The 21,881-nt window shown below is 36.3% G+C and overlaps 1 protein-coding gene across 5 annotated transcripts in view; it reads right to left on the minus strand.

Moving 5' to 3' along the window:
• LOC107566483 (ecotropic viral integration site 5 protein homolog) overlaps positions 1-21,881 on the minus strand; it is a 72,623-nt gene that overhangs the window by 13,768 nt on the left and 36,974 nt on the right. For 2 of the 5 annotated variants that reach the window (XM_016251945.1, XM_016251948.1), the window contains 14 exons: positions 21,692-21,766; positions 21,395-21,520; positions 21,076-21,219; positions 20,791-20,880; positions 19,722-19,819; positions 19,559-19,619; positions 18,512-18,565; positions 17,530-17,562; positions 16,997-17,146; positions 16,163-16,294; positions 13,069-13,209; positions 12,730-12,888; positions 11,722-11,868; positions 11,208-11,303 (listed from right to left, as the gene is read on the minus strand). In XM_016251945.1, the coding sequence (XP_016107431.1) occupies positions 11,208-11,303; positions 11,722-11,868; positions 12,730-12,888; positions 13,069-13,209; positions 16,163-16,294; positions 16,997-17,146; positions 17,530-17,562; positions 18,512-18,565; positions 19,559-19,619; positions 19,722-19,819; positions 20,791-20,880; positions 21,076-21,219; positions 21,395-21,520; positions 21,692-21,766 (1,506 nt within the window). Of the gene's footprint in view, positions 1-1,868; positions 2,092-11,207; positions 11,304-11,721; positions 11,869-12,729; positions 12,889-13,068; positions 13,210-16,162; positions 16,295-16,996; positions 17,147-17,529; positions 17,563-18,511; positions 18,566-19,558; positions 19,620-19,721; positions 19,820-20,790; positions 20,881-21,075; positions 21,220-21,394; positions 21,521-21,691; positions 21,767-21,881 lie in introns of those variants that run through there. The other 3 variants (XM_016251949.1, XM_016251946.1, XM_016251947.1) reach the window with 3 other exon arrangements.

The following is a 21,881-nucleotide window of genomic DNA, read 5'->3' on the forward strand; positions in this document are numbered from 1 at the left end:
CCGTTTTCGAATCCATTCAGCCGATCTCCGGGTCTGGCGGTAGCACTTTTAGTTGTAGCTTAGCATAGATCATTGAATCTGATTAGACCGGTGGTATCTCGCTCAAAAATGACCAAAGAGTTTCTATATTTTTCCTATTTAAAAGTTGACTCTTCTGTAGTTACATTGTGTACGAAGACCGACGGAAAATGTAAAGTTGCTATTTTGTAGGCCGATATGGCTAGAAACTATACTCTCATTCCAACGTAATAATCAAGGAACTTTGCTGCCGTACCATGAGTGCAGCAGGCGCAATGATATTACGCAGCACCTGAAAATAGGCTAACTTCCGTCAACATAACCAACGTGACCACCTGCTTGCACAGGGTGTGTGCTGGGGACTATTTTCAGGCACTGCGTAATATCATTGCGCCTGCTGCACCCATAGTACGTCAGCAAAGTTCCTTGATTATTACGCCGGAATGAGAGTATAGTTTCTAGCCATATCGGCCTAGAAAATCGCAACTTTTCACTTTCCGTCAGTCTTAGTACACGATGTAACTACAGAAGAGTCAAGTTTTAAATAGGAAAAATATAAAAACTCTTTGGTCATTTTTGAGCAAGATGCTAACGGTCTAATCAGACTCAATGATCTATGCTAAGCTGCAGCTAAAAGTGCTACCGCCAGACCCGGAGATCAGCTGAATGGATTCGAAAATGGTAAAACTCAACTGTTTAACTCTAGGGGAGTTGGAAAATGAGCCTATTTTCAAAAACAGTGGAGTGTTCCTTTAAGAGAGTCTTAACCCTGAGCATCAAAAACAGTTCCGGGTCAAACAGGAAGGCTCTAAAACGCAAGCGGGGTTTTTTTTTTTCCTTTTCCTTTGTCTATTTATATTTATAATTATTATTATATAATTATTAGAGAACAAATGAGTACTAAACCTTAATTTTTATTACAAAATTCTAGATTTCACTACTTATTATTCAAAAATTATTTTAGTGTGCCATCTCCAATGACTGTGTAGAGCCAAGGTAATGCTACGTAAACTGGGAAAATTTCTCACTGAAACTTCTGTATGCATTTCTTGTTGTATCTGTCCACCACTGGTCTACTTAAGAACTGTCTGTTCTCTTGATTAATGGACCCGAACATTTGATGAGGGCAACCTTCTACCAGAGGTCCAGACACTTTATTAAAACCCAGGGTCGACAGAACAGATTTTGGGGTGGTTATAACAGCACCTGTGAGCGGATAGGTGTAGCGCTAAGAGTGTGACGGGGTGTGTGCGGGCAAACTGAAGTGCAGGAAGAGCCCACACACAGGGCGTAGTTAACACTTAAAAAAAAGCCTGTGAAAAACTAACAAATCTGTTCAAAACCCTCATAAAGCTTGTGAAAAATAAGCGAACCACACAACAAATAGTAAAGATCAAAAACATACATCAGGCAGGAAAAGACGCATCTCATGGGTGGGTAAAACATCACAGCTACCAAGTAGATTTTGACACTAAGACTCATAACAAACCATTCCGGGTGTGCACAAAACTACACGTGTAATTACTGCTTCAAAGATACATCAAGGCAATATTTTCATTTAAAAAATTTGTCCTTAAATTTTTTTTTGCAATGTTTATTCAAACTTTATTGGATAACACTTTACAATAAGGTTCCATTTGTTAACATTAGTTAACTACATTAGTTAACTAACAATGAAAAAAGTTACTAATGCATTATTGCAATCCAAAGTTGAATAAATACTAAACAAATTTAATTGCTCATTGTAACAAATGAATTGCTCATTGTTAGTTAATGTTAATGCATTAATGAACATTAATTAATGAACCTTATTGTAAAGTGTTACTGTTAATTTATACTTTATTCGTGCATTCACAGATGAAGACATTGGTGGCCAAGCTGATGCCCTTATTATTATTCTGTCTATTTTAAATTGTGCATAGTCTAAAAATGCTTTAAAACAATACTCAAAAATGTCTAGAAACACATGGACATTACCTCATGTTTGAGATCTGTTATCTGATCCTTGAGGTCTCGGATGTACTGGCTGGAGTCTGTGTTGTTGAGCTGACCTTGGACTTTTCCTTCCTCTTTCTAAATGAAAGAAAAATACATATTATTTTTATAATCAACATGCAAACCACCTAGGTGGTTTTTTGAAAATGAGTTTATGCATAGTCATTTAACTAACCTCACATTGTTTCAAATCTGCATGACTTAGTCTGATGATACACGGGCAACTTTTTGAGCAATGTTGCCGTCGGGCCCGTCAACGGGCAACCAGGTTAGACACAGGGTCCACGACTGATCTAAAGTATCCAGACAGAAATTTGTTACCCAGTCTCTATGGGAAAGTGCCCAAGAAACATTGCTCAAAAAAAGTCGCCCGGCAAAATTGCTCAAAAATGTGCCCTGTGTATCATCAGCCTTACTCTCTTTCGTGGATAAAAGGATACAATTTCATTATATTTCTTGCTCTTTTCTGCACCCTATAAAGTACCATTAAAGTAACCCATATGACTAGTGTGGAAACATTTTCAAAGTCTTTGTCTTCAGTTGGTTGGTAACTGCTTCACAGAGCTGAACTCGAGAACCAGATCAGTTCACTTTGTAAATGAATCGGTGAGACCAGTTTTGGAAACTGTATCAACCGATTCACTAAAAAGACCAACAAGAATGATTCCTTCACGTATTGGACTCACATCTATCACTATCAACGTGGCACAAAGCTAGGGCAGTTGTCAATATTGTCAAGAGATTTATATTTTGGTCCTTACACACAACTATCATATGGTTAAATTGGTGTAATAAAGCACACAAATACTTCCACTATGATTTAATGGAGCTTTTTCATCATCTTGAAACTTGACTGCTTCAGTCCCCATTCATTTTTCTTATTCTAAAAGAAGTGGCCAAGATATTTTTTTTTATTCACATTTTGCATTCCACAGAAGCATGTCAAACGGGGTTTGGTGAAGAAATAGACAATTTTCATTTTTGAGAGAACTATCCCTTTAAGAAGTAAGTGTGAGTGCAGTGGCCATATTGGTTTACATATATGTGAACAGATTGTGAGGCTATAAATGCTGTTGTGTTATTCACTGCTGCTGAATGCCTTGGGGGAGCTGCGGTATCGGACAGACATGTACACACTACATAACATGTTTACCCTCCACATTCACACCTGTTAAAAAGGGAATCAAAACACATGCTACAAACATGCTGCAAAGAGCCGTTTTCCTCTGTATTGGAAGTTATGGCAAGCCACACAGGACGGCGTGAGTGAAAAAGGAGAAGAGGTGCAGAAAGGGGTGTGTTATAGCGGTACTGAGGTAAGACAGTACAAGGAAAGGTGTTTTCAATTCCTGTGGTCTGCGTTCGGCTGTGCTTGCAGCCCTCTGATAGGCCGAGGATGGGGATGCCGAGGGATTTAAAGTGTTCTTCCAAGAATTTGTGTTTTTCTTGAGGTTTCTCCCCCTTCCCCCATAGTGTTGTGATAAGGGAAAGGCAGTTAGCTGACTTCCTAACACTCAGCTGCATGAAATCAGCAGGTGGCAGGCTGCAGCTAGGGACATCAAACGTCTGAGTAATGGCTTCCTCACTTCAGTACCCCCAGTACAACTGAATGGTGTAGTCGATGTGAACCCAGAAAATCTGAAAATCTGTTCTTCCGAATTCAATTCTGTTCTTGTCGATTTAGACTAGTGTCGCCTTCTTGGATACTATCAAGTATATGATAGTAACTATTAAAACAAATAAAATCAAATAAAACACTAAAAACTTGGGTTTTGAGATCCATCTTTTCACTCGGAGGACAGCTGAGGGACTCATACATAATTAAAAAAGGTGAAAACATTTACTGATGCTCAAGAAGGTAACACGATGCATTAAGAGCTGGAGGGTGTAAACTTTTTGAATTGGATGATCAGGGTAAACTGTCCTTATTTTATCTTCTGGGAAACATGTATGTATTTATGTAGCTTCTGAAGTACAGTACTAAATGAAAAAAATATGATCTTTAATCAAAATAAGAAAAATGTACACATCATCCTGTTCAAATGTTTACACCCCCGCTCTTAATGCATCGTGTAGCCTTCTATGTTTTCACCATTTGTAATTATGTCCCTCAATTGTCCTCAGAGTGAAAAGATGGATCTCAAAATCATACAATCACTGCTGGAAAGCGGTCAAATATGCAGAAGATGCTGGAAAACCAAAGAATGGGCAGGAGCTGGAGGATTTTTCTGAAGAACAACAGGCAGTTGAACTGTTCAGGACAAACATGGGACTCATGAACAACTATCACAAAACATAAAAACAGTCATGGATCATCCAGGAAATGACACAGGAAATGACACACAGTAACAAGATTTAAGGGTATGTAAACTTTTGGACGGGGTCATTTTTACAAATTCAGTTATTATTTTGTCTTGTGGAATATATATAAACATCCGTTATGTGAAATAGCTTATTCAAGACTACTACATAAAAAAAAACAACAACATGCAATTTTCATGATCCCTCTTATTTTGTGAAAATTATTAACACATTAGTTTACAATTATTTCTCATATTCTTCAAGGGGTATGTAAACTTATGAGCACAATTGTATATCAATTGTAGTGTAATGCTGACTGCATTAAATTATTTAAACGAAAAAAAAGCCTTCCATGACAATATATTTACATGTAAAAAATGAAACGACTTTTCAGAAGCCAAAATACATTCAGAATTTCAGAATGAATTTTCCTAAAAACAGAGCATATCCACTGTTTGTTCAGTTCAAAGATTTGAGTTAACTGTTTTTTTTATGTTTTTATGTTTTACAGGTAAACAGCATAACCGTTTCACACAAAAAAGCAGAACAGAACTGAGCCACAATGACTCGATCAAATGATGATGCTAATGAACTTGTAGTATTAGAGTTGAACTGTTGGCCTGATTCTGTGAAAGATTTTACTTCGTGAAATTGAGCAATTCTTATCTGACGGAACAAACGCTGTTGTGACACTGCTCCTTTTTAACATTTGATGAATGCTAAATGTAAAAATTTTAAATATTCTATTTAATGTTTTTTACCTGTAAGTTTACAATGAACTTAGCAGATCAGATATTGACTAGAAACTGTGTATTTGTTAAAACGTTCAAACAAAACGCAATGCCTCCAACAGTCACATATCCTGATGAATACTTAATTAAAATTATAAAATGATCAGGACATTTGTTGTTCTATATTAGGTTGGCATGGCAACAAAAACGGTCACTTCAGTGTTTCAGATGCTGGTGATTTGAAACTCTTCTACCAAGTGTCATTGTTCCTCTCTGCAGCAACGCATTAGTATATCTTCTGGGAAACATGTATGTATTTATGTAGCTTCTGAAGTACAGTACTAAATGAAAAAAATATGATCTTTAATCAAAATAAGAAAAATGTACACATCATCCTGTTCAAATGTTTACACCCCCGCTCTTAATGCATCGTGTAGCCTTCTATGTTTTCACCATTTGTAATTATGTCCCTCAATTGTCCTCAGAGTGAAAAGATGGATCTCAAAATCATACAATCACTGCTGGAAAGCGGTCAAATATGCAGAAGATGCTGGAAAACCAAAGAATGGGCAGGAGCTGGAGGATTTTTCTGAAGAACAACAGGCAGTTGAACTGTTCAGGACAAACATGGGACTCATGAACAACTATCACAAAACATAAAAACAGTCATGGATCATCCAGGAAATGACACACAGTAATAAGATTTAAGGGTATGTAAACTTTTGGACGGGGTCATTTTTACAAATTCAGTTATTATTTTGTCTTGTGGAATATATATAAACATCCGTTATGTGAAATAGCTTATTCAAGACTACTACATAAAAAAAAACAACAACATGCAATTTTCATGATCCCTCTTATTTTGTGAAAATTATTAACACATTAGTTTACAATTATTTCTCATATTCTTCAAGGGGTATGTAAACTTATGAGCACAATTGTATATCAATTGTAGTGTAATGCTGACTGCATTAAATTATTTAAACGAAAAAAAAGCCTTCCATGACAATATATTTACATGTAAAAAATGAAACGACTTTTCAGAAGCCAAAATACATTCAGAATGAGTTAAAACATTTTCCTAAAAACAGAGCATATCCACTGTTTGTTCAGTTCAAAGATTTGAGTTAACTGTTTTTTTTATGTTTTCACAAGCAACAGGTAAACAGCATAACCGTTTCACACAAAAAAGCAGAACAGAACTGAGCCACAATGACTCGATCAAATGATGATGCTAATGAACTTGTAGTATTAGAGTTGAACTGTTGGCCTGATTCTGTGAAAGATTTTACTTCGTGAAATTGAGCAATTCTTATCTGACGGAACAAACGCTGTTGTGACACTGCTCCTTTTTAACATTTGATGAATGCTAAATGTAAAAATTTTAAATATTCTATTTAATGTTTTTTACCTGTAAGTTTACAATGAACTTAGCAGATCAGATATTGACTAGAAACTGTGTATTTGTTAAAACGTTCAAACAAAACGCAATGCCTCCAACAGTCACATATCCTGATGAATACTTAATTAAAATTATAAAATGATCAGGACATTTGTTGTTCTATATTAGGTTGGCATGGCAACAAAAACGGTCACTTCAGTGTTTCAGATGCTGGTGATTTGAAACTCTTCTACCAAGTGTCATTGTTCCTCTCTGCAGCAACGCATTAGTATAGTACTGAGATTTCTCTATTGCTCTTTCTTTGTTCACGTTTATGCATGCATCTGCCAAGCTAAATCACTCTGTTACAATAGATCATATGAATGCTGAGCAGCAAAGCATAACGCAAAATGTGAGCTTTGATTATAGCTCAATGTGTTTCTCTGCCTGATAGGAAGTGGTTTCTCATCTAGTAATGAAGATAGCTAAGCTGTGGTCCCATGGGCCATGCAAGCAGCCATTTCAACCCTGAGCTCAGCTAGGTGTTAAAACAAAAAAAAACCCACTTCACGCCACTCTAAGTTAGACAAGAGATCATAATGCAGAGGAGGAGTAATGCTGATGCTCTGCATTTTTGTTGTGAAGGCTTCATTCAGTCTTACTTGCATGTCAGTCACAATAACTATTAACAGACTCGGCTCTGAAACGTTGTGTGGGTGTTCAGAAAGGTGTCTACATCTCCTGTATGCTGGGGAGTTGGGTTAGTGTGTTGGTGTCAGACAGACCTGTACATTCACTTTATAGTGGATCTTTCCACTGAAAATAAAAACCATACTCATACATGGTGACATCATGGTGTTATATTTTCCAGCAATGGGACATGTCAAGTTAAGAGTGGGCGAAAGGTGAGCGAATAAATTATCGCTTTGGTGCTAAATCGGTAACAATGATGAATAGAGATGCAATTTCGAAATGCTTCAGAACATATTTAAATTAGGCCCATCAATCAATATTTATAGCCGTTTAATATTATTTTTGGTTGTGGAACTGTTATATGTGGCAATTTTTATGGAAGAAAAACAGCGTAAATTTGCAACAGCGCTGTTTACTTGCACAAAAAAAAAAAAAAGACTATTTCCAAAAACTGCATTAAAACACACAACAAAACGCACGACTCTGAGCCTGCGATAAACAATACAATTTCGCTCAGCACTTTATGGATTTAATCTTAAATGCGTAATGAGGCTGCTAAACTGCTGTGCTTGTTTAGTATATATTAAATACCATAATGAGGGTGTCCATCATGATTTACTGATAAACGGGCAGATCTGATCGATTCCTATCAGCTACAAACCACCTTAAACAGTTTCTTTGTAAACACAGAACAGAATGTATAATGTAAAATAAATTTATTAACAGCATTAATAAATACATTGTGTGGAACTTATAACTGCATTTATTAACTTTATCTGCCTAAATTAAAATAGATTTCAATCATGAAAATGAGCTTTTATTTGATGGTGTTCATGGGCAGTTTATTTCTTTCTTTCATTCATTCTCATCTTCACTGTCTTTTGCCAACAGCCTAAAAGTGAATTAAAATATGGTGAGCCAGATCTGTTGCCCACAGCCCTCAGGGTAAAAACCATGTATGTAGGTAGCCAAAACCACAGAACCACAGCTAAGAGCTGCACATGCCTGAGAGGAGCATGCTTGTCTAATCTGATAAATAGCAAGCTGATGCAATTTCAGCACACACACAAAAAAAAAAAATCACTCACACGCATGTAGCAATATACAACACTCTCAAGTTACATCTAGGAAAGTAGGGCTGCACAATTAATTGAACTTCTAATAGTGATTACAATTATGGATGCCACAATTACGTAAATCGTTCAAAGCGTCAATTAATCGTTCAAAGTCCACTTATGTTATTCTGCGTGCTTAAGATGCGCTTTTTTCTTTCTACGTGTTATCTTAAGGGTTTTTCCCATTATTTTAATTTTAGTTTTAGTATAACATTATAATACCATTCATATTTTTACTTTTTTATAATTTAAAGAAACCAATCCGCTGTATAGTTGACATCTGAGGCTTAATACTATAGAAAAGCACTAAAAGTTTTTCAGTTAGAGTGTTTTCAGCTTGTTTATTTTCATATTAAAAAATACGGCATGCAGTTGCATCAAACAATGGTATAAACATCATTCAATGTAAATTGTGATAATCGTAATTAATAATCGCAATTACAATTTCAAGGGAATAATCGACAATTATGATTTTTGTCATAATTGTCATGATTTTGTCATAAACAGCAAAATGAGATGATGCAGACTGACCAACATCAAACTTCATAGAAAAGTAAAAGAAAGTGCTGAAGAGAAAAGCTTGTGACAGAAATGAACACACTCTCATAAAGGTGAGATTTAGTTTTGAATACAAAAAAAGCCCAGTTTATATCGGTCTCAGGAAGGAAAGTCAAACACCCCCACACTAATATAAAACAGCACTGATGACATACTGACCTAATCTTTAAAATGATTTGGCTTCCTGCATGGGGAACGCAAGCTTTTCAGACGCGCTTTCTCCAAAAAGATCAAACGCTTGTCTCACTTCTCACTTTAATCCAGTAAATCTTACTAATATAATCTTTCCCTCAAATCAAAACACACCTGTGTTTCAATCACGGTCAACATATATATATGGCTCTATTTACGGTAATGCTTAAGCTGCATAAATTACAGTAAGTTTCAACTGATTTACATGAAGTGTACACACATCTTACTATTGGATTCTATAGGTTTTTTTTTTTAGATGTTATTTGTAACTAATATCAGCAACAGTAACTAAGCAACTGCTTTTAAAGTGATTTTAAGCCATCTAATATATATTGTGTACTATTTATAAAGGATTTGGGTACATCAGTCAAAATTATTTGATTACAACAACCAAATACCTTACCAAATCTATCAAGAAATTTTTTTTAAAACAAAAGAAAAGAATGGAGCCTTTTATACATAAATACCCCAATCTTACCTAAAAACTGCATGCTCAGGAGAACTGTGTTCACAAAGGAGTTCACAAAGAATCCCTAAGTCAAACCCTTATTTGCACACTATCGTTTAAATATGTCACAAGAACCAAACTATGTGGACAAGCAAAAATGCTATGACAGTATAAAGATTTGATCACATTGCAAATGTAAAAATCTAATAGGTATTCTAGAAGCTAAGAGACAAAAAGCTTCAAGCAGCTGTGCTATGGAGAGACTGATGTCCTGGATTGGACAGATAGACTGTGCTGTGTTAGGCTGTGATTAGGGATGCAACGATTATAGATTTTGTTGGTACGATTATTGTCGGAGGAATAATCACGGTTTTACGATTATGACAATTATTATGCATTTATTCATTTCCCAACATTACTAATGTATAAAATCATATGAACACTCTTTAGATATTAAAGTGTTATTTATTGCTGGCTTTTGAAACAGAAATAACACCGTAAACAACAATACAGCAAAAAATAATAATAAAAAAGACAAACAAAAGTCCATCTCTCCCATTGGAATTTAAAAAAGGTGACCTCTGCTCTGTAAACATCCATGACAGTATTTCTCTTTTGAAAATAACAAATGGAAATAGATTGCAAAAGTATTTGTTTTCAGTTTGTACATTCTTTACAACTCTTTTGGACCTGGGGTAGAGACTTTGGAAACATGGTGAAAAAAAATATTGTTGGTTTTTACTTATGAATAATACTACAACAGGGGTAGTAAATAACAAAGTTAATGAAGTAGCCTATTATAAATATACGACTAATATACTTTATTTGTCCCACAGGGGAAACTGTTACTAATGATGGAAATAAACTGAAATATTGTAATCAACTGTCATCCATACGTAGCCTATTCATTTTAATAATCTTTATAATAATTCATATGATTTTACATGTGGCCTGAGAAAACCATGTCTATTATTTTGGTTTGTGAGATCGGAGATCCCGCTGCGCACGTGTACAAACATTCAGGAGGAAACAAACTTCTTGAGAATGCTGCCCCGTGACTTTTATTAATAAAATAGATTAAATAGCCTACAGGAGAGACGCACAGATGCAGGTAGGCTAATTCACACAGGCAACTGTCACTCTCTCTTTCTCTCTCTCTTTTAATTAATTCAAGTAGCTAAATGTTATAATCAATTACATTACCGTGTAATAAATAATTACCGCATTATTTCATCTCTCTCTGATCTGAAGCGGGCAGAATGTGGAGCTAACGAGCTGTAGCCTTCGCGTCAGGTGGTTTTTGCCTTCACGTCGTGCATTAAAATCGTTCAATGTACAGCTAGCCATGTATTATCCCTTATGTATTCGCTCTATAGCAGCAGTTTTTTTACAGCAATATTTAAACGACACCCTGGTCATTCTTGGTGTACCCAAAATGGTCCCACACTATTGACAGGCATTTCTCTGGTGGAAATGAAGCTTCGCTGTTTGGTCCCTCTGTCACAGTTAATCTGTATATGCATTAGCCTCCGTGCCTCTGATAAGCACGTCATTTTAAGCTGGTGCACCACTAGTGTAACTTTTTTAGTTTTGCGCAAGCTGCAACAGTTCCGTTCCGTGTAACAGAAACAGTCGGTTTAGCAGAACCTTCACGATTAATTAACCGTGACGTTTTAAAGCACGGTTAATCGCGAAACCGGTTAATCGCTGCATCCCTAGCTGTGATAGGACTGAATTGTAATGTAATGTGCGGTGAATTCTGTACTTATTTGTACCTGAATCTCAAGCTCAGAGATCTGCTGCTGAAGCTCAGCCATGGCAGCAATATTGTCAGCTTCTCTCAATCTCACTGCCATTACCTCTTCTTTATTCTGTTTGAAAGAGAGGGAAAAAAAAGTGAAATGAAACCACTGTGAACATACTTATACTGTATATTCAGCTTCTATTGAATGGCTTATTTTTGTATGCTTAGCTGAGAGCAGAAACACACTCAGCATCTACTGCTGCTCTCAAACTGAAGCGCTGAAACAGGAACTACTAAACCCTATTTAAAGCTAAGTCATGAATGAGGAAATGTAACCAAATCATACGAAGATGTGTTAATTAGAGGTATATTTTGCTTTTTTGTATCATTTTTTTTTTACATTTTGACAGATTACTAATAGAATAAAAGGTGTACTCATAAAACTAGAATAAAGAGAAATATACTTCATAAATCATAATGCTATATAATCTATTTAGATAAAGTCTATATTTTTGCACCAAGCTGTTGGGTTGACTGTGACTAACCTTGCACTCTATTTCAGCCTGTTTCCGTTTTGTCTCCTGCAGCTCAGCATGCAACATCTTGTTCTGGTTGGTCAAAACCTGCAGTCGCTCCTGTAGATTTCGTGCTTCTAGTTCTGCACGCCGCAGTTGATTATTATGTATCTGATTCTATAAGTGGGTAAAAAATAAGTACAAACCTCTACATGTAATTTGCAGTTTTCTTATTAAAAAAAATTTATAGTAATAATCCCAAAATAACCTAACTCAAATCGGAAGTGATAAAGCAGTGCCCAAACTTAAAGGGGTCATATGATGCGATTTAAATTTTTCCTTTCTCTTTGGAGTGTTACAAGCTCTTGGTGCATAAAGAAGATCTGTAAAGTTGCAAAGACTAAAGTCTCAAATCCAAAGAGATATTCTTTATAAAAGTTCAGAGTCAGCCACACTTACCTAAAACGTCTCGTTCTAACACGCCCCCACATATCTTCCTCACTATGTGGGAAAATTTGCATAACGCCGCCCAAATGTTCACGCAAAGAAAGAAGGCGCAACTTTTATTCTCACTGTAGTTTTGTTGACGCTGCAGCCATGTCGTGAAGATGCTGTGTGCTTCGTTGTGAAAGCGAAACTACTTTGTTTGGTCTTGAATCACATCAGAGTATAAATTCATTAACTTTGTCTCCCTCTATTGGCTAAAAATGTGTCTATGCTCTCTGACTTATTTCCTCTGTAAAGTCAGTGGCCAACAGTACATGGCTCAAAACATTTATTTAGTCATTTAATTAAGTAAGTGTAATTTTATTGTGTTGTAGTCAATTATTTTGGTAATATCAGATTACCCACCCTAAACATCCTAAAAAAAAGATGTAAATGTAGCCAGGCAAATGTCTTTGTCTTAAGTCTTGAACAAATGATTATTAAATTTAAAAAATATATATAAAAAAAAATGTAAAACAGGCTTAGAAATTGGCCTTCTCATGAACTCCCAACACTCTATACTACAAAGATGAGCAAGCATGCGAATGAGACCTGGGTTTCCAGTTCCAGCATCCTCTGTCTGATTTCTCTAAGCTCAGCCTGTGCCTCTGCCTCTCTGAGCCTCACACTCATCAGCTCATCCTGAAGCTCGCTTGCTGCATTCTTCCTCGGACTGTCTTTCCAGCGGCCCGCTGTGCGCGCCAGATGCCTCTGCACACAACACCAAAATACCTCACTCAAACATTTGTAAGTTAAACAGAAGCATGAAAACAGCACATGGTGAAAATGCAACACTGTACAGCTTACACACACACACACACACACACACGCTAATACACACATTCTCAAACTGTGAATGAAACAGCTGTCTATTTGAGTGCAAGTATTTACCTGCCAGTGCTCCTCCAGGTCTCTGACCTGCTGTCTAAGCTCTTTAAGGCCTGTTAGAGCTTCTGCCTCCCTCAACTTTACACCAATTAGCTCCTCCCGAAGACGCACCACATTATTCTCATCTGGCAGGGATGAGTTTCTCTGAAACGGAGAAAAATATAGACAAAAGAGTAAGGACAGAGTAAGCACAGTGAGTGCTTGTATAACATAATGAACAGAAAGCAGTTTTCCACAGGCAGGGTGCTGGAGCTGATGCCCGACCTGGAATCATTCCATAGAAACAAACTCTGACCCCAAACATCCTTGTCTCAAGTAGCTGCTAACTTCATAGGTTACTGGGTTTGGGTTAATGTCTGCACCAAGTAAAGATCACTCTCATTAAAATCACTGAAGTGGTCTATGCTAGAAAAAGTTTATACCATTGTTCAAAATTTTTGGGTCAGTGAGATTTTGAAAGAAGCCTCTTATGCTCACCAAGGCTGCATTTCATTTCAAAATTTTAAAAATTATTACGATACAGAGTACCGATACCAATATTTTTTATTGCATTTGTAAAACAAAAATGTAATATTGGGTACAGAAACCAAAAGAGTATGTATAATGTTAGTTGATTAACTTCATTTATCAAATAGATGGAGTCAAACCAAAATTTATTCAGACACCTTCAACATTTCTCACATCATCACAGTTTATTCTCTATAGTTTAGAAAATGGTAATAAAATATGACAAGAACTCAGAGTTACACTGTGTCAGAACAAATTCAGCTTGATAGTCTGAATCATTTTTGCTCCCAAATTTGTATCAGTTTTACTTGTAGTCCACTATATGAAGAATTTTTGGGTATAATTTGTCACAGTTTACTTTATTTTGCGATCCTCACTTACATAAATGAACTATAGTGTCCTGCATTATATCTGGTCTCTGAATAATTTTTGGTTTCACTGTATATCCTTCGGTTATTTTCACACTTAATTATGCCCATTAAAATGTATTTTACAAGTTTTTGTTACTTTCACTGTTTTGCTCTGTGGTACATCATCTTTAATTTAATAGCATTAGAGCTGCTCCATTGCAGCGGCTTAGTACTGTAATCATGCGCTTTGCTGTAATAATGCAGGGAACCACTCGTTATAACCGCCGCGCGCTCAATCCACTCAGCGTGCTTTGTTTATCAGCTCGCGCACATCAGCTATACAGGAGTTAATACTGAATGTTTAACGTTATATTCATTGCATACATATACTTCATAGTAGACATCCTTAACTCCATTCTGCTGTCTGTTGTGGATGTTTCTGTCTGAATATGGCGCTTATCACATGCTGTGTGGTATCGGCGTTTCGGCGTTTGGCATTTTAACGAGTACAGGAGACCAGTATCGGCCCGATCAGCTCAGTATTGGTGCATCCCTAATATATATATATATATATATATATATACTGTATATATGTGAAATAGAATTTCTGGCAACAATGTAAAGGGTCTCTACTAGAGGTCGACCGATAGTGGATTTTGCCGATACCGATAGCTAGGTTGGACCACACTGGCCGATACCGATTAAATAACCTATAGTTTTTAAAATGGATACTGAACAAAAACTAAAATAATGCTTTATTAAAAGAACAGTACTGAACCATACTAGTAGTAGTAGTACTAATAATAATAATAAAAATTTTGAAATTAACACACTCTAACAAGGAGCAATACTTTCATTACACAGCTTTCATTAATCGTAATGCTACAACTGGACTCTTATTTTAAAGTGTTACCATTTCATTTCAATAGTCATGCTTAAAGATGCACATCTTTAAATATATACACAAAGTACATCTTTAAATATATACACAAAGGCTATAGCATTAAAATGATATACATATGGATATTGTATGTATACTCTCATGCTTTAACTGCTTCTATTCTTGAACACTTGATGATTATCTAATCAAAATAAAAGCGCAGCTTAATGTTACAAATGGACTCTTATAAAATTTAGTTACAATTTCATTTCAACAGTCATGCTTAAAGATGCACATCTTTAAGTATATACACAAAGGCCATAGCATTAAAATTATATACAAATGGATATTGTATGTATACTCTCACACTTTAACTTCTATTCTTGAACACTTGATGATTACCTAATCAAAATATAAGCGCAGTGCTGAGTCTAGGAGAACTCACCGGTATCACACACACTCCGGACGCATCGCGTTCAATTCGAGCAGCGGTCTAAAACAGTTTATTTAACCACCAAACGGACACAAGTTTACTTCAAGAATGAACGAACAATGAGGCATAGATGAGTTTGAAGTTCGGTGTTTAAAAAAATGGAGCAAACGGAAAGAGAAAGCGCGATCTATATTATAGCTCTATAAATGAAGCATTAACAACAATTCAGGACAAATATAATGTAATTTAATGGAAAACTATGTGAATGGCGCTCTGTGGCACGGCAGGATTTTCTGTCGGCTGCATTTAAATCCGCGTCTGAAGTTTCCCGCTCTGTTCAGCGTGCAGTATCACGTGTTTAAACAAATAGCATGTGCTGTCAGTGATTTCAACCACTAGAGGCCGCTCTCGTACTGTATAATGACAGCAGACCCTTCTCAGCCGTTCCAGCAACGGACGCAACCCGGAAAACTATCGGCATGGATTTTTGCCGATAACCGATAGTTCCAGCAAAAAAAACTATCGGTGCCGATTAATCGGCAAAACAGATACATCGGTCAACCTCTAGTCTCAACTGGGTCATTTTATCAATTTAATGCACACTTTAATGCAGCACAGCAACACCAACCACATTGTCCCTGTCCATCTAAAGAGATGGATATATTTTTTTTTTAATCAATAGACAGATTAAAAAAGCTTGTGATGGCATCAAGACACTGAATTCAATTCAGGATGTTAAAATATATTCTCAAAACTTGCATCATGCATAATGAAAAATCTGTATTCATGAGCAGGTTATGTAACTAAGTAGCCTGTTTGAAGAACTTGACTGAACACTAACACGTGTACCAGCACCACTATGGTTGAAAACCACAACTGCCAATGGGTGAGTATGTGTGCTTGAGAAAATTTATAAAGTTATTCCACCTTCTCCATGTCGAGAATCTTGTCCTGCATCTCTTTCAATGCGCACTGAGACTCTGCCTCTTGAAGGCGGGCCTGTACCAGTTCCCTCTCCAGCTGCAGGATGAACTCCTCAGAGTAGCGTGGGTTCCCCTTCTAAATTGAAAAACAAAGAAATTGTGTGACCAAAAATTCTGTCAATCAAAAGTCAACCAGTCAGTGTTAGCAATGAATACTTATGGACATAACATCTGAACAGCTCTTGTGGTTTGATCTGACCAATTATATAACCACACGTTTCATCCAAGCTTCAGATTATATTAAAAAAAAAAACTTCTCTCCACTAGTTTTACCAACAGCTACATTAAAACATAATGAAATTGCAACACAACATTATGTAAAACAGCACTTTCCCCACAGAAAATTACACATTATCTGCTTTTTCTCTGTGTTGAGCATGTGCTCATTAATTATTGATGAGCCATATTCTGCCCTTCCGCTGTGAGTGTAGATTTTATTAAACAGATGGTGGTGACTCAAGACTCTTTGCTTAAGTTACACTCATATTTGACAAACTCTTACATATACATAAGCCCCATTTGGCACTGTTGTGCATGCAAATGACCTCAGCTCTGCTGTTCTGATCTGCAGTCATGCATGTAAAGAGCATCATTACAAGAGCTGTCGTTCGCCGCTCTGTGGTCGCTGAGATTTTGTTGCTAGGCAACGCCAAATGAATCAAGAACGGCTGCTACCGTTGATGTGGAGCAAAACATTTTTCGTGTTTTCATATGGTTTCTGTGTTCGTAGAGCAGGCCTCTCATCCAGGAGGAGCCACTGTCTCTGAACTGTCCTTACCGCAAACGGCTGCTGTTGCTGGAGCTGTCGGATGTTGTTTTGCGCTTGCTCCAGCAGTGCGCTGGTCTCCTCATTGTGTTGTTTGACCGTGGCCAGCTCCCGTTTGACCAGGTAGTTCTCCTCTGCCTCTTGGGCTCGTGTCACCTGACCCTGACGTGACCAATTATGGATGAGGGGTGAGCGGAGAATCGGTGGAAATGGACGTATGGATGGAGAAAAATAATGCTGGATCTCAAGCTCTGTCATGCTGTTAGCAGTTTTAGGTTTCGATTTAGCACTTTTCGATTTAACTATCAAAGGGGGGATTAATTAAGTATTCCACCAATTATCAGAACTGCAGCCCAAAGATAATAAGTACAGTGATGCCTTTTCCCTAAAGTGAGAAATCGCAGCATTTGCCTTATTTTACTCTTGATTGTGAGTAGGTGTGAGATATTTCAGCAAATCAAGGAAATTAAGCTAAAGATAGAACTGATGGGTTCTTAAAGAGGAAAGACAGAGCTCAATGGTGTAGAGGAGAGTGAAAATTGTACCTGTATCAATCTATCTGCCAAAGAAGCACTTTCCTAAAAACAGAGAAAATCCATAAAGGAAAAAAGCAAAGAGAAGAGAAAGACCAAAGGACATTAACAACACAGAACAAAATAAGACTGATCTGACAGAAAACAGTGTTCTTTTTCATACCCCTACATTAAAACATTGCAAAGACACTGTTTTAGATGAACATTTACTAAGTAAGCGTAAATGCAGCTTTAAAACAGTCATAGTGAGGTGGGGTAGAAAAGGAACATGGTTTGAACATGGTGTTCATGCTGTGGTTATGAAATAAAGCAAGATTGTGACACCACAACAGGGTGAAAAGTGCAAAAAGAGGTCAAGCAGAGGACAGTGTGAGCATCAGTAGGGTGAGAATACAACAGAAATTGGTGCCATTTTAAAGCCTGTGGCTCTACCATATTTGTGTGCCAAACGCGGCCATGGGTTACAAATGTGGAACTTCTGAAGGTATTTGAGTTAGTACTTTATTTGAGTACAAAGGTTCCATGCGGGGAGGTGATGGAAGGTGAATAGGTGAGTTTTTTTTTTTTACTGATCTGCAACATGGGCTTTCTTTTTCATGCATGACATAAGCACAGAATAGTCCAACATGCACCACTGCAGGTGGTAGCTCAAAAGACAGCCTGTCAGATAGCCACTTTGGCCTGAAATTAGTATATGAAGACAAGCATTTCATACCCATGTGCACACCCAATAGAGTGATTTTTTTTGTGTTACCGCAGTACTTACCAGCCTCAAAAAACACAACAAGTTTTCCAATGACATGCAAACAAGTCAGTTATGATATACCCAATGGGGTGGGTTCAAACATTTGTTATTGATGATACCAAGGAGATGCCAAAGAATAACTGACAACAAGGAGAGCCATGAATCAATTCACGATAAGCAAATATGGGATGACATAATGGTGTATAGATGTGTTTGAATGATGTGCTTTGCATCTTATTTATAACTCACTTTCTCCAGAGTGTCTATTCGCTGCTTCAGGAGTCTGTTCTCTGTGCGCAGTCTCTGTAATAGTGTGTGAAGATGAACAATGTTAGACTGTAATACATCAATACATTATTACAAACTACTATATGCTATGAACTATATCTGCAACATTATTGTTTAGTTTGGGTTTTGATTAAGTTAATAGTATTTATTGAAATATTTACTACTATAAAATGGATTGAGAAAATAAGGGATATTTGTGGTCAATGGACTTTTTTCACATTTTGGGGATTCTCAAAGTTTAGTAAACGTCTACAGTGGTGAATGGAAAACTACAGCAAGCATTATTTATATGTTCCCATGTGCTTCAATAGGAAAAGAAAATAATCCATACTATCCACAACTTCCCAAAAATGGAAGAAATATAGACAGATTGATTACCCTCAGAAGAGAGAAAAATATCAAATTTAGAATACACTCACTGCAGATTTTTTGCAACTTGATGCCAAGAAGAGTGCTATAAATGCACATTAATTAAATAAAATAATATATATTCAAAACTACATTTACAATGTTAATAACAGTGGACATGCATCAAAGTCTATGAGCTATTGTTCATAGACTGTAGGGCTGCTTTACTACAAAGAGTTGTTGTTCACTGACAAGCTGCGCAAAATATGATCGTGGTTTTTCACAGCTCGTCAGTGAACGACGGCTCTGTGTAGTAAATGCTGCTCAATGTGAACGCACGCACGTGATGGAGATTTACCGCTGATTACAGAGCTGGCTTTATTGACAAGATGCGCATTAAATATCGCATGCGATTTATCGTGCAGCCCTAATAGACTGTCTACTATTGTCCTCTTGCATTATCGACACACTATTTTCCTGTTTAACACTGTAAAGCTGCTTTGACACAATCCGTATGATATAAAGCGTCAATTAAAGGTGAGTTTAACAGTGTCCATAAGTGCATACTAATATGAATAACAATACTAAGAAGAGTGGCAAAAATATTCAGAAAGGCATAATTTAAGCAAAATGCACTTAGGAGTGGGACGTCTGTCTCACCTTGATCTCCACCTGTTCCTCCATCTCTTTGGTTTTGATTGTAGTGTACTCCTTTTCCAATCTGAGAAGGCATAAAGAAACGGTTCAGCAATCGTCTATGTCCAAAAACATACTTAAAAAAATAAAAATAAAATAAAAATCATGTTACATCATTTACACTCACTTTTTCATTTTCTTGGCATTGTACTTGACTTGATAAGCAGCCTGAATGACTTTGTCTGGTCCACTATCCAGCTGGTGCGGGATGACCTTCTGAAAGTGCTGCAGAGTAAAAATATCAAAACTATAATATTAATGTTTAATAATAATAATTATTATTAGTTTTGTTATTATTATTATTATTATTATTATTATTATTATATACACTACTATTTATTCCTGTGTTGGCAAAGCTGAATTTACAGCAGGCATTATTCCAGTCTTCAGTGGCACATGATACTTCAGAAACCATTCTAATATGCTGATTTGGTGCTCAAGAAACATTTCTTACTATTATTAATGTTGAAAATGGTTTGCTTAATATTTTTGTGGAAACCATGATACACTGCCATTCAAAAGTTTGCAGTAAGAAATACTTTTTTTTTTTTTTAAGTAGTAAAAAAAAAATATATATATATATTTTATTTAGCAAGGATGCCATTTATTAGATTTTTCTATTCATCAAAGAATCCTAAAAAGATATATAACAGGTTCCACAAAAAATCTCAAGCAGCTGTTTTAACTGGGGTACTGACTGCTCAAAATTCAGCTTTGCCATAACAGAAAAAAAAAAAACATTTTAATACATATTGAAATAAAAAACAGTTCTTTTACATTGTAATAATATTTCACAATATCACTGTTTTTACTTCAATCAAATGAAAAATGTAGGCTTAAGCAGAACAGACTTCTTTCAAATACATAAAAAAAAACTTATTCCAAAGTAAAAAAAAAAAAAAAAAAAAAAAAAAAAAATTTAAACAGTAAATTTACACAAACATTAATGTTTTAATATTTGAAACAGGTTTTCAGTTATCTGCAAACCAATGGTTACTCAAAGAAATTTAAAGAACTTTTGTATTTTGCTTAAAAGAATAATTGTATATTTGTAAAACGAATTCATTTACTTAGAACCCTAGACTCTAACCGTGGTGTGATAGCTTCCACAGAGACAAGTATCAGCTAGCATAGCAGCTATAATTAAGTTAAATGTGAGCTTATCCTTGAGAATAAAATGTTAATAAATACCCCACCTGCAACATTCCCTCCATGTCCAACTGCATGAGCTCAGCTTGATTCATCTGCAGGATGGCCATCCCCACGCGAAACACTATCTCTAAACCCTGTAAGGACACACCTACTGGTGAAAACTCAAGATCCAAAAATATTTGCAGCAGCAATAAAGAGCCAACAGAGGGCAATAGCAGACCACTGAAATCCATCAGTGTGTTGTATTCTCAAATTAGCTTAGCATGCAAAACACATGACTACATAAAAATGAGAGGCAGAGAGAAAGAATGATAACCATTTAGTCTTACCTCACACATGAATATATCAAAGATCCTGGTGGCGACAGGAAGAGGAAAAGAGGTAAGAAAGATGGTGAGGAACCAAGATGAAGCATACATGGAGGTGTGGAAACTCTGGGCCTGGAAGTGCACATGGAGCTCTGGGAGCTGCTCCTGCAAGGAGAAACCAAAAAAGACTGTAAAATCACCAGGAGAAAGCAATAGCTATGGTTATGATTCATAAAGCATAGTAATTTAATTTAGTATGCAATGGACATAAGCAGTAAGCTAAGCTTGATAGATTTATGAGGAGCAAATTAAAATCTGATTTCGGCAGACAGTCACTGACCTGAATCATATATTCAAACTGGTACATGCAGAGGCCAAGTTCAGCCATACTGGGTTTAAAGAGCTCTCTCAGTCTGTAATCCTGCATCAGTTTCACAAACACACAGAAAGCCTCTTCTTCTGGCATCTGCGAGACGGCAACAATTATACATCACACTATCACTGGCTGTAAAATAGTAATAATAATTATTATGTAATAACTGTTCTATTATTATTATTATTATGCAATAAAAATGTTACATTTGTTTTCAAAATAAAAGTGATTTATAGGAAGAATATTTTTTGCCTGTGCTAATACCTGCATTAGAAGAAGGCCGACAATGAAAGCACTTCCCTGGCAGTAGCCCACCTCTCTATCAACCAGGGAATAAGCCTGTAAACAAAAGTTATAGTTATAAAATCATTGCTGAGTTAAGAGCAGAACTGGATCGGTTATTCCCCCATACAAGCCTTTGTGCTACTCATCTATAAAAAATAAAAAATAAAAC

Source organism: Sinocyclocheilus grahami, unplaced genomic scaffold (assembly GCF_001515645.1).
Source record: "Sinocyclocheilus grahami isolate Dianchi unplaced genomic scaffold, SAMN03320097.WGS_v1.1 scaffold1078.1, whole genome shotgun sequence".
Classification (NCBI taxonomy): Eukaryota; Metazoa; Chordata; class Actinopteri; order Cypriniformes; family Cyprinidae; genus Sinocyclocheilus; species Sinocyclocheilus grahami.